The 14,522-nt window shown below is 35.7% G+C and overlaps 1 protein-coding gene across 2 annotated transcripts in view; it reads right to left on the bottom strand.

Annotated features, from left to right (window-relative positions):
- Positions 1–11,853: 11,853 nt before the first annotated feature.
- The window catches only part of MS3_00006418 (uncharacterized protein), a 42,267-nt gene continuing 39,598 nt past the window's right edge, over positions 11,854–14,522 (bottom strand). For both annotated transcript variants that reach the window (XM_051214557.1, XM_051214558.1), the window contains one exon: positions 11,854–12,731. In XM_051214557.1, the coding sequence (XP_051067744.1) occupies positions 12,539–12,731 (193 nt within the window). In that variant the 3' untranslated portion in view covers positions 11,854–12,538. The remainder of the gene's footprint in view (positions 12,732–14,522) is intronic.

Below are 14,522 nucleotides of genomic sequence, written 5' to 3'. Positions count from 1 at the left end.
GTGTAGAGAATATTAGTTGTAGTTTATCCGAATTAAAAGTCCCTTGAATTGATCCGCTTAAGTTAATTCTTAGCACTCGAGGCATCGCCTCTGAATTGCAAGCGTATATACAGAGGCTTTTGATTTACAGTTAAGCATTCTGTGTGCTGTCTCTTATTGGCTATGTTTATATTCATAAATTTCTCGGGATACCCATTTTCCTTCAAGGTTATGTATAATGACTTTTCTCATCTTCAGTCGTATCCACAGAGCATATAGTCTTGATTCTATGATGCAGTGTCTTGATAAGGTTCCTTTTGTGTTGTAAAGGGACAAAACTAAGAAAGTTTGTATATTGAATTAGTTTTAAGTATGCTGGGCTGCTAGAATCGGAAACTTTCATACTACCGGACGGAAGACTGTTTGGTCGCAATATGAAGGATTATAAGGTTAGTGTTGAGGATGGGTAAAGGAATAGTTCATACGTATCATATGAACTGGTAAAGGCTTAAGGATAGTAGATAAGGTAAGGTGAAGAGACATGGGTTGGTAATAATAATGATAATAATAGCAGCAATTATGGTGTTAATAATCATAAGTTGTGAGATGTGCACCAGGTACAGCTATCTCAGGCGAAGGACGATAAGCCATGGGTGAGTATGTGGTTAACAAACTTATTCTTAATGCTGTCAAATGAGGGGGTTGTGGTCACTTTGGTTGGCCGAGCATTTCAAGTGAGTACTAGCTGTTGGATGATCAGTTCATTGTGGTTTACCTCATGAGGCGAAATGTTAAGCTTCGAGTATGATACTTTTACTGAGATGACCTGAATTACATGATATTTTATATACCATTATGAAGTTAACTCACTTCCCTCTGCAGGTCAGTGGGAGCAATTATAAATTACAAACTCAGGTTTATCCTTTATTCTTGTGACCCATTTTGTTTCACGCCTGTATGCTTGCTCAAAGAGATCCATATTCGCATGGCGGGGGCGGGTCTTGAGATATGGTTGGATTGGGTCTTGACTGGTGTCTAGAGGAGATAGGGGGTCTTGTTGCCTTCAGAAGTAAAGGGTTACTTTCACTTGGACTGCATCTCACTGGTGGTTGTCTCTAGTGTCCAGGCGTTTTGTTAGCAACAAGCCTAGGTTCTTCCCAGTCGAAGCTTTAGAGAGGCAGTGACAGCTGAAGGAGTGGTCACCCAATCCCATCACTATCTTACTATTCCGTGTCAATACGGCGTTTGTGGCGCAGGAATTAACTTTTCTAAAGCCTTTTTGAGTTTTGCGAAAGAGCTCGTGGACATTTGTAGACTCCTGTTTTCGATTGTCCACCGGACGTTTTAATGATCTTGAGAGCGCTGGGAGGAGAGTTATATCCATGTAGCAGTTCGAATCTTTTAAGCTCCTCTCTAATGGTTACGAAAGGAATCGCTGAATTATGTTCCCTTAGCAACTGCCAAAAATTTAAGGAATGCTGAAAAAGGATTATTTATTGGGTGGCAAAGGAATTTGGTGCATTTTTGTAGTACTATGGGAAAAGTGTCTTCTCAATCCTTTATCATTCCCTGGATCGAATTTTTTACGGTCTACTCAATATTAGCTCAGGCTTCATTCACACACCACTCCTCACTACTATCACTTTTCGTATTAGTGTGCAACTGTTGATTCGTTGTCCGATTCATTTACTTTGAAACTGCATACAGAGAACATCTGCTGCTTTTAGGTTGTCAGAAATCATTTTTTGAGGTTCAGTGATGATAAAGCTTCTCTTTTTCGTGCTTTTTCTTTAGGGAGAAAATCATCGACCGTGTTTTGAGCTTGAATGTAGGTTCAAGGACCAGTTTGTTTGAGAAACCTCTTAATGTTTCTTTCTCTTATATCGGTCCTCCTTCTAGGCGTTATGCACAAGTCTTTTAGTGAGGCCCTCCACCTCTTCCAAGCATTTGTCTTTATATGAAGCCGTCACTCAGTGTCGAGCTTTACAAAAGGTCTTCTCTTATTTGGATTATGAAGCCAAGAAGGATATATTTCGAGGTGGCCCAGTAAACAGTGTTTCTTGTAACTGCCCAGTGTTCGTCATTTGATAAGTCGACTCTTTTCTGTGGTCATGGACTACGTTGAATGTATCACACATAATAGTATTTTTATAGAAACTAAAGATGCTACAAGTATTAGGAGTTTGACGACACCTTAATCAGTGGCACTTTTCATAATCTATACGTGCCAACCCGGTGAAATCAGAAGTTAGAAGCAGAAACGCTCAAAGATGTATTTGATGGGATATCGATATACCGAGAAATGATTCATCTGAGCTTGCTAGCAGTTATAGGAAAAGTGAAGCACGGTGTATTCACTCGCGATCTTATGTGGATGCATGACCGAGCGCCTTCAGCTAGGTGAGTCCATTAAAACTAACAAGTTAAGCATCAAATGTAGAAGACTTGCAGAACTATTGATTTTGGGGATTTATTTACCGCTACAAAACCATATTTGATCTAGTCACAGAATGATCATTATTGAGAGCGTCAACACAAACATTTCTGACCGGAAGTTGACTGTTTGACAATGGTTCAGATGCTATTATTCGACATTTACAACCTTTAAACTTCCAATATAATGAGTTAACATATATAAGCGAACAGTATTGTCTTCGGTCAGTATCTCATTAGGTTTTATTCTGATATACTGTAATGTTTACATGCACGCACAAAATTATTTAACCAATCACCCAAGCTTATAAGTCAGTGATAACGGTGGAATAGATTACACAAGTGACCATAATAAGTAAAGGGTGCAAATCGATAGTTTGATGACAAGTGTACTGGTTGTGATAAGAATAAAGATACATAATGATATATAATGAGAAATCGGTCAGTAACTTGAGCAAAATTAAGTGCTGAAATGACATTCATAAAACTGTAAGGTTACGTAACGAGAGATGTTCATATAATTGGATAATAAAGCGTATATTTATAAAATAGAAGCAAGGGGGTGAAGAGAGATAAATGAACAAAATGTTTGGAAAACATTGATAAATAAAATCGTTTATTAAGGCCATGTGCAGACAAAACCGGTAGGAATATGATAAATTGCTTCAAATGACCTATTTCTGGCTACTGGATGATCTATACCGGTCAAGTGTGATAGAAGAGAGCTGCGTATTGTTTTGATGGTACCCTTCCCCAATCACGAAGGGAGTTGTTCATTATATCGTCGGTTCACTTGTCTGATTGTGAGGCCAATATAGCTTCTTAAACATTAGTAACTGGATTCGTAGATACACATGGATTTGATGAAGCCATTTGAATCACCATAGGTCGTCTGAAGAACGATAGTCTTAACTGCTCTAGTCTGTATATGCCGTAGCACATCAGCTATATGTCCGTTGAATTGCAGTTTCAGGAAGAGAGGTTTTTCACTAGCCGTTGACATTGCTACTTTCCTGTTAGTTAGTGGCGAGACTCTAATTTAGGGACGAGCCAATTAGAAGCGTTTGAGTAATTTCAATTATTACCGAATCAAAAGACAGTTAGTATAGAGTAAAAATATAAGAAAGTAATGAATTACAGTGGATATTATTCTTTTACATGATTTAAAAACTTGTTAAGGTTTGATAAAGGTTCAGAGGTTCTGAATTCATAATGCATACGGTATAGAAACTCATCCACAGGGTTAGGGTTTTGGGTTAGTGGTTATTGTTAGGGTTAGGGGTTAGGATTTAGGGTTAGGGTTAAGGTTAGGGTTGTAGCATCTCAATAAACACCTCTGCTATAAAATCCGCTGCAAACCGATCGTATGTTAGCACCACGTGTTGAACTTGGTTCCGTGATCTTGAAATTGCACAGACGCTTCTTTTTGGCTCGTCCTAAATTAGAATCTCGCCACGCTAACCCTAACCCTTACCATAACCCTAGCCCTAACAGTTAACCTCACCCTAACCCTAAACCCTGACAATAACACCTAACCCAAAACCCTAACCCTGTGGATGAGTTTCTATACCGTATGCATTATGAATTCAGAACCTCTGAACCTTTATCAAACCTTAACAAGTTTTAAATCATGTAAAAGAATAATATCCACTGTAATTCATTACTTTCTTATATTTTTACTTTATACTAACTGTCTTCTGATTAGCGAATAATTGTCAAGGTCATTTAAGATTTCTTCAAAGGTCGTCCCTAAATTAGAGTCTCGCCCTTCCTAGTTCTGTTTGCAAGACATCTAACTGGGTTTGTCTAATAATGAATGGGTACAAAGTTCAAGAAATGCGTGTACCGACCTACTGAAGAATTTTCTGTATACACACTCCTACTGACACAACCACTGTCTTTTATGTTTAACTAAACGTCAAGAAAATGTAGTTTATTAATAGTTTTCTCTCCACACGTAGAGTTGATTTCTGAATTTTTATAGTTAAATAGCTTTATGAGTTCTTCTTTTTCAACGTTCTGACCTACAAAGATGTAAGTATCATCAGTGTAACGACAATAAAATTCAAGCTTATCAATAACATCATTGATAGGTCCATTTTCTGGTTTCACAAGAAAAAGATCAACAATAATACGACCTAGTATATGTTATTAAAAAGACGCTGGACGTCCATTATACAGATCAGAAGTAATTCCCCATGACTAACCTCGTGAATTCCAATATTGATCTGTTTTCAGGTATTGGTTGACACAAAAAGCCAATAGTCTCAGGTAGTGATATATTGGTGGAGAAGATAGCAACATCTACGGATATCATCCGTTTTTAATTCAACTCTGTATGTTTCCCCTTGGAATTGAAATCGAGGACGTCTTTAATGCTTCTGTTGAAGAATGGTTTGCGCTATGGATCTAGGATTTGCGCTAACCGCTTTGGGGTTTTATGGTATGACGGATTATATATATCTAAAACTGGACAAAGAGGAAGTCCTGAATTATGAACGTTAGGTAGACCATAGTCTCAGTGTGTTCAATCCAATTAATGGTCAAATTATTCCTTTAATTTTTAGTTTTTTAGACGAATTAGTCAGACGTTTCTGTTTTCATATTTATACCCTTGACATCGTTGAGGTCTTGAAATTTACTCGGACTACTCATAAGTAATTTCATTTTATCGATGTTGTAGATCACCAACGTAGATGATCTATGTCGAAAATGATTGCAGGCCTACTCGAGTTAGACGTGAATAGTGTGACAAACTAACTAACATTGAAGTCACACCTCATGGTCAGCACCTTACGTGGACTACCCCACTGACATACCAAGATACCATAGGTGCTTTGAAGACTGTACAACACAGGGGATGTCGTTACAGAAATATGTTAGTTAAAGTAGATACAAACGAAAGTGAGACCACTGCCGCATGGGCCAGTTCATGGTACACGATTAACTTATGCGCGTTGGTTGTACATGACCTTGTCAGGGAGCGATGGTCTGTTCGACATTCAGTGATCCAACTGCCGGATGATTTGGCTAGGGCTCAGTGACATTCCACTGGCCCTACAATGTAACTAGTTTCGTTCATTAGAACTAGCCATCCTCTTCCGTCCGACTTAATTATGATCAGAGTGTTATCTTTTCTAAGCATATGTGAAACATATCGATGCTGTCTCGTAAGTGGTGAACCATGGTAAATTTACTATTTTTGTATTGTTGGCAGGTATCAATCTGTATATCCGAGTGACGATCCGATTACGGATATATTCTGAAAACTATTTATGGACTGATATTATGCATATATTCTTACTACATACCTGTAAAGAAACTGAACTACATATAATTATATTCCTCTTATTATAGGCTTATATTTGGCCTATTGGTTACTGTTATAGAATTTACTACTCTCAAGTTATTCTCACTATATTAGTCACGGTCTCTTACAATAATGGCCACTTTTTTGCTTGAATTTGTATAGATGATATTTGTTATTATTTTTTGTCGTGGTGTGGTCTGATCTGTTTATATGTAAACCTAGTATGTTCGAAATAAATGATTTGTGTAATGGAAGCTGATATTGGTGTTTTGAACTTAATATGCAGGGCTAGGCAGGAAAAGGAGCAATAAGAACGCTAGGCTGCTGCTCGTACAGGTGAATACGTCATTATTGTTGTGCAATGTTAATATTGTATAAGTCTTATTCTGACTAATGAATGAGTCGCGTGATATTTAATAGGCCACAAGTCACAACACAACTGACGTCGTTTAATAAGTTCGCATATTTTAATAATTACGAGCATTTGAATTATAGTATGAACTAAGAATCCCAGAAATAACGCAGTTGGATCAAGAAGTACTAGATAACCACAAACGAATGTACTGTATTTAGAATTCGAAATCAAGCATTCAACAAGTGCAAAGGAATCATTATTTCATTTAAACACCACAGATATGCATTGAAATATTACTGTATATTAGAGTAAAGCCTGATGATGATCTAATTATAAACAGTTTTACACTTTTTCGTATGTTGTTCGAAATGTGAGCAGTGTAGAAGTTTCGCGCTATGATCAGCTGATCAGGCCTTTGTTGCGGAAATATTAGAGGCAATTAGAGTATTCGTTTTATGCATGCTTGGTCACCTGTGCGTTGATGACACATTTATTCAATCCGTAAGTCACCAACGTGGATGATCCATGTTGAATGATTGGTGACCTACTCGAATTAGATGGAAATGGTGTGAACAACAGCTTGTGGTGGATCAGACGATATATAAACGCAAAAAGTATCAACAAAGTTAATAAAAATCAATAGAAATGTTAATATATATAAGTTAATTATTACAAATACAATAGAAAGTTGGGACTTTACTTAAGTTCACCAAATTGATGCGTGTTCGGCTTTGGTCTGGTACTAAGAAACCACAATTATAAATGCTTGGTAATTCCAATCTGGTTGACGAACTCTCCAGTGATATAATCCAACGTAGGATGTGATATATTTCAATTACAGTCTATAAACGTAGATAGTATTTGATTTAAACTTCAGTTAACTCAATCACAAAACGAAGATAGAACGAGGAATGTGTGAGTAGTAGTGTATTTATTAGCCAGCAAGAGCATGTCACGCTATGTCAGTATCACAACGGAAAGTGTGTTCAGGGTCATTTACTAAAACAACAGGTGCAATCATTTAATGACAAAATGTACAGACAGTGAAAGATTGACAAAATAAATACAAATAATATTAAAAACTATTTACGAAATGAGCTTGTCAGGCCTATGTCCACAAGCTATCTTCGAATTCACACCTCGAGGTCAGCATGTTATGCGGTTTACCCTTACGTCGTATGGAAGTACTTTTGCTGCTCTGGAGACCGTATAACACAAAAGACGTTATTACAGAAATACATTGGTTAGAGTAGGTACAAGCAAAAGTGTGACCACCACCGCGTGGGCCAGTCCGTGGCGTATGATTAGCTGATGCGCGTTGGTTGTGCTTGACTTTGCTGAGGATCGATGAACTGTTAGATGTTCAGTGACGCAACTGACGGATAATTTGTCTAGGGCTCAGTGACACTTCACTGGCTCTACAAAACAAATACCCACTGTCATTCAAGCTGAAGCAGCACCAACTGGACTCGTGCAGTTCAGTTATCTCAAGGCTATTCAACGTTGTGGTCTTGAGGTGGTTATTGGTGTAGATTGTCACTTGGCTTCTTGCTTCGTGTTTCCTGTCATATCCCAAGATTTTCATGCATCATGTGCTTCTTGTATCGTTCTTGACATCAGGAGTGAGCCAGGTTTTAGTTAAAACCATAATCTCTCGTCCAAACTAGATACATTGTTTCTGAACTCACTTATCTCACTTCCAAGAGTTTTTATTGTGAAGACAGTTGCTTGGCTCTTTGCATGTGGATATTTGTAGGTACATCTATCTAAGGGTACGTATAATAGGGCTGGTTTATACCAGATCGACCATCCAAGTGAAGGGTGATTCAAGGGACTTTTATTTCTGTACAACAGTCGCTGTGGTTTCGCACCGTATGCTTTTGAGAAGGATTCACTGTTTTAAGGTTAATCAGACTATTTTGTGGTTCTTGTGGTTATTCTGTTTTAACTTTTAAAGTTAGCTGAAAGCGTTCCACTACATTCTGTATGGGCTCGAACACGACTCTATATGAGGGTAGTTTACTTTTGACAGCAGTCCGATCACGATGATTTCCATACTTAGTTAAGGATGTATGGAAACGTTTTGTCTAATGATCAGATTCCCTGACTAGATACGTCCCCCTGCGTAACAAAAACTGCGTGGGGGTGGGAGGAAACATTATTTTGTAGTGAAGATTGTCGGGAAACTATATCACCCACTAAATCAATTAGGTTGATAATTCGATCTAGCCTCATGGAAAATTACAAAATCTTGCAATAAATTTTGTTAACTTTAAACATGGTTCTTCTTTCAGCTTGAGTAAGGTACCCTGACTATAGGTGAGAAGTGATGGTACATAGTATAATTATTCATCTGATATCTGAATAACATTCAAAAATACTAATTGTTTGGTCCCTTAAACTTGTTAAAATTACTTTGAAACAATGTCTATCTGTTTGCGAGTCACCGAATCTATCTTTGAGGACCTCTGTCTTGAAATCGTAATACTAGAAAATCTGCTCAAAATGTATGCAGCCGTCTCATCGATTTATAGCTGAAACACATCCTGTCACTTGAAGAATCAAGAACCAGAAAATAACAAGTGCTTTGTTGTTCGAAAATATACCAAACTAACGGTGGTATGTCAGCAACAAACAATCAGTCCCTTTTGTGAGTATGTCTATATTGTCGTTATCCCACACCTATTTGATAGAACTTGGAGTTTTTACAAGACTTATTTTTGTAGTCTTGGTCAAGTTTAACTGTAGAGACAAGTAAAGAAAATGTTGTTAATCAGAAACTACGTTTAAAGAAGATGGATTTTACAAAAATAAATCGCACTGTCATTACTTAGAATGTCTACAGCAACAGGCTGGTCGTATGATTGTTTTTCGTAAAGTGAGTAATAAGGAGTACATGTAAACTAGCTGCATCAAAGGTAAAAATGGTTTAATTGGACTTAAACTGTAGATTATGATCCAGTTACTCCGTGGTTTGGTTGTTTATAACAGCCGTATATAAAAAGCGAATGTAAACAAACCCGTAGTTAATGAATACAATTAATAGGTTTTGCAATAAGAATCATGATGTATTTCTTGAAAGTTGTTATAAAAATATGTGCAAAAATACTATATTAGGTGAATGCTTGTAAGTGGTGGATTTTATAGAAGTGTGGAGACGTCAGGCGTACACAGTGATTAACAACACTGTCGCACGAAACTGTTAATACGAGGATCCAAAATCCAGAAGTCTAGAATAAGGGTGTTCGAAGATGTATTTGGATAATGGTCACTGTGTATGCGATTTGTCCTTAACTGCATTCAGCTAGGGGTGTGCTCAGTAAAATTGGTGATGTCAGGATCAGACCTGAAGATCTACAAAGCTAATTATTTTGGAGACTTATTTACCTCTACAAACATAATGGCAGGTCTTGTGATTGTAACTGTGTAAGAAGTGAGTTGAAATCTATCTTACAGGTGTGAGGACATATTTTCACCTTTTTGGCAACTGAAGTGAATTCTGTTGTGTTTGAGGTTTACAGTTAGGTTTTATTTGGTTTAAGTGGTGAACTAAATAAAAATTCTGGCTCTAATGAAAGCTAACACAAAGCTCCAGAAGTTGTCGCGTGTCCCAAACTTTGGGATCACCAATTGTAGCGTGGTGTCGAGTCGTGATTGACTATGAACACCGCTACCAAGAAACACGTGCCAAGTTAATCAGAAGGCGAAGGTTGGACGTAACCAAATAAATCCAGAAAATCCCCGAGAAGCCAAATATCAGAAGACAGTTAATGGACCAAATCGAGATGTATTCGCTGGCGATCTCGTGGCATCGAAAGGATACCGAGATCGTGCCAGAATACAAGCTTGGTTACAGAACGTAACCGAATTCGCGCGAAGTTACAATCGAAGTGTAAGTCAAAGAATGGAAGTACAAAATAGCTGCCATTAGCACAGTCAAACAAAAGCACGTTAAAACAAACACTGGTACAGTTGGTTATAATAATAATTGTTTTTATTAAACCAGTCGTGTTCTCGTGGTAAATGTGAGTCACTACAAAGTTTATCTGTATAAGTTGCGAGGGTTTAGCGACCGTTGGCGATGATGGGTTTAAATCTTACAGCAATCTTTATTGATCACACCTTCACAAAGTATTTAGTAAGGTTTTTTAGTGGCCCTATATATGACTCCGATTGGATCGTATGTTGATCCCTATTGAAATATCCATCCTGGATATCCTCGTATAAAATCATCGACTTGAATGGAGTTAGTGTATAACGGAATTAAATAAGTCAAATACGAAAACGGTTTTTGAATATGTAAATTTCATGCACTCATTGGTTTGAACAGGCAATCAGGGAGACGAAACAAAGAAAGGAGAGCGAAGCAGATTGAAAAAGCAAAGAGAAGAGAGCGAAGCGAAATGACGCGCAGTGGAGAAGGCGTACGAGCCAAATCCTATTTAATTAAGCGTGGATCAATAGTTAAAGTCACGAACATAAGTTACAGACATGTGATGAATAGGATAAGAAGTGCACACACATACGCTCATATAAAAATAGTCAAGGCTGATAAGTGGATAATTAACAAGGTCAAAACGTGACTCGAGAATAATGGATAAATTGACCCGTTTAGTAGCTAGAATAAGTTATATGGGCTTAAGATAGTAACTGACACTACAGGTTGACACCCTTGTCACAGTCATCTTTCGGGTCCATTCTTAGCAAATAAAAGGAATACTTTACAAAACAGAGCTTTTCTTATTTTGTGGATTTTCACTTTGGGTTAACATACGTATCTTCAGTAAATAATATGGATCAATATTCGTTCCACCTTTTTATCTTTGGCTCGCAAATTTCTGGTTTTGACAGTTGAATTACGTTTAAGTTAAATAAAAGGATGAGATGCTGATGTTCATTGTTCCTTAGAGCATTACACCTGGGCTTATAAACATGTTCACTGTGGCCCAAGGGAATGAATGAAACCAAAAGTAAAGCTCGGTGTTCGTTAGATAAACATAATTCTACTTATGTTACAAATCCAATCATTTATTATTTAATACAGTCCAATAAAATCCTTTGCGAAAACATCTATCTGAATATACATTTGGACTGCAATAGGTAAAAGCTGTTGCTACTTCTTCACAATTAAAAACCTATGTTAAAATGAATAAAGAGAGGGTAATTTTCCCAATCCCGGTATGAAAGATGAGAAGCAGGCTGATAGGTTTTAGATTTTGATGTATGATTTGTCTAAAACTGTTGTGACGGCTTTGTGATGCACGATGAAGCCTCCAGAGGCTCTAAAAGGAGCTGAAAAGATCCCGTTCGTTCAAAACCTTTCATGATATTAAAGTGGCATTCGATGATTGTACAATTGTACAACTTTCCTACCTGCGGATTGGTTAAATCATAATGATGTTATAACTAATACTAAAAACTATAAACAGCCTGTTTTTTTTTTACATTTTTGACTCTTATCCGATAATCGCTTTATCTGCTTCTTCAGTCTTTCGATTTGAGACTATGGGGTTATACATGTTCGAGTGCCGTTAGTTGTATATCGTATTGCACCGTAATCAGGTAAAGGATGTGATGGAAATCAAGTGGCTTTCAAAGCAAGAGTGTACAATGATGAGACTACTCATGAGCAAGAGTAGTAACATTCATTAACCTCTGAATCACTATAAATGTAAGATACTATTAAAGCCTTAGTAAAGAGAATTGGGTCATTCAAGGGCACCAGAGACGTATGCTCGAATGACTCACAAACCATATTGTTATCTGTTTTATATCTCGTAAAGGACATCATTGTTGAACCAAAGAGTGAAACTAAAATACAAAGCAACCTTCAAAAAAAAATTATGATCGTAATGTTGAATGACCCAAACTGGAATAATTGAATGTACCACGTAGTATATTTGAATAGAAAAAGCTAAAAGGTTAATGAATTGTGTCTTAAAGTATAAATATCAGTGAAAAACATTCATTATGATCATAAGAAACATATATCATATCTGAATAAATTGTAAAAATATTAATAACAAGACATATACACACACACACACACAAAAGACAACGAATAATTTAGTGCGAGAAATGTCTTCCCAAAATAAACAATAATAATAATAATAGTAATAATATACAACAATATGTTATACATAAAGTGAATGCACTAACAAACGTAATAAGATCAAGTACAGATATATATGTATATATCATTATCACGAAATATTATCAGATTACTAGATAAAACAAATAGAATGAATGATTGATCATTATGAAATAAAAGTTGAAAATATTACATTGAATTTTACAAAAAACAAAAAACAGAACATAAAACTTATCATTATTATCAGTAAAGTGGATAGATTCACAGGGGTGTATAGTGTATAATAATTTAAAACAAGAAAAAAAAAACTGTAAAATCTCAGTTTATTTCATTGAGGTAGTTGAACAATTAAACATTAGAAACAAAATTATTATTTTGAATTATGATCAGAACAATTAGATTTACAGGTGAATATTAATTTAGCATTAGATGTTGACAACAGTGTAGATGATGTTGATAATGCATCATTGAAAAGAACTAAATTATTATCTGCCATTATAGATTGAATTGAATTTCTTCGAATTGAGGAACATGTTAGTATGTTAGAAATGGAATTGAACCATCTAAAAGAAAATGCAAAAAAAATGATTTAAGTTTAAATTTTCTTCAAAGAATTCAATTTCAGAGGGACAAATAACAAAACTATTCATATTTTAATGTGCATGATCAGTAAAAGATATTATTGATAAGTGATTTGATAAATATTGAATTATTGACACAAAGTAAATTGTAGATGGATAGTATTTAAAATGTTTCCTATTCCTTAAGTTAGTTTGGAAAAAATTGAGAAGGAAAATTGATTTGTTGACAAAAATAACATAAAATCATATAATGAAACTATTATAACTAGACAAAAATAGTGGTATGACTGCTTGTTATAACTGCGGAAAAACGTCAAGATGCGACATGTTATTAATGAACAGGGATTTACGAAGGGAAGAATAGGGTAAGATTACAGATGAAGACTGTTGTGACGGGCGGTGTCCAAAATCTGATACTGATACATGGTGTATTACGCCCTAACCTCCAAACTGACTACTTGAGTTAGAACACAAGAGTAAGCGAGAAAGTATATTGGGCTACCGAATAAAATACACAAATACTCATGTATATATATATATATATATATACTCTAATCCTTAGGAAATTGACCGATTTCTTAGTCAATGAACCTCAAGACTTTTTTATATCAGCAAAGCCTTACGTAATAGATGGTGGATAGTCGAATTAAGCACTATTACAACATACCAATGGACAACTGGTAATTGTCAGTTAATGATTTACCATTGAGTTAGTACATAATTACATAGCTTTGTGTGACAGATAATTAAACATATTTATTAAATAGCACATTCAGTACAAAGCAAACTGATAGATTATTGGGTAAGAGTAAAGGATATAAGGGGGATCACACTAGCAGCAATGAATCTTAGCTCACTTCAAGCTAGACCAAGATAAGTTATTGTAAGCAAATAGTTGGTGGGAAAAAATAATTTTACAGAAGGTACATAAATTTTGCATAAATAGTGAATATAATGGAGTATTCTACAGGTTTCCTGTTAGTAAATCGAAAAAAACAACGACATAAAATCGTAAGTGTGAATGTAGAACATCGGTCTTTTTGAACTCTCGTAAGGATGCGAAAACATTTTTTGTAGTGCCCATACTGCTCTTTGTTAGAGTTACAGTTTTTACGGGTCTGAATTTTCCTGTTGATATTAAAAACTACGATTGGTCAGTCTTTTGGACAAAAGTCGTTTATTTTTGAATTTCTAGGAAAAACGTTAAAGTCATTTTGTCGATTCTGAATGTCACGTCCTCATAGTATGCTTTTTATCTACAACTGAGTAATTTTACAATAAAACAGTCGTTTTTCAAAGAGTACTCCTATCTTCAAAAAAATCCACTTTTTACTCACTGAAAACAAATGTGATAAACTTAAGGATCTGTAACTTTCTAATTGCCTGAACAGAAAACTAATAATTAACATTTTGTTTCTACCGCTAAGCTAGATCTAATACCTTAGATTTAAGAAGTTATAGAATCATGCAAAATTTCATTATAACAGCCTTTTGTGAAACATCATTTAAAAAAAAGTCTAATGCTATGTACCATAAATATAGGTTATTCTACATTTCTAACATATTTGAAGATTAAATTGTAAGTAGTCTTTACGTCAGATCACACAACATTGTATATTCTGCATAGACAGAGAAGATTCGAAATACTCGGCACTAAACTATTCAGTATCTATCTTTGTGTATGCAAATATAAAAGCACATTTATAAAACACTCAAGATATATACACACACACGCATACCGATGAAATCATAGTTATTGTACAGAAAAAGAAC

Source organism: Schistosoma haematobium, chromosome 2 (assembly GCF_000699445.3).
Source record: "Schistosoma haematobium chromosome 2, whole genome shotgun sequence".
Taxonomy (NCBI): Eukaryota; Metazoa; Platyhelminthes; class Trematoda; order Strigeidida; family Schistosomatidae; genus Schistosoma; species Schistosoma haematobium.
The sequence above is the reverse complement of the archived record's forward strand: the minus strand, read 5'-3'. Positions and strand labels throughout refer to the sequence as shown.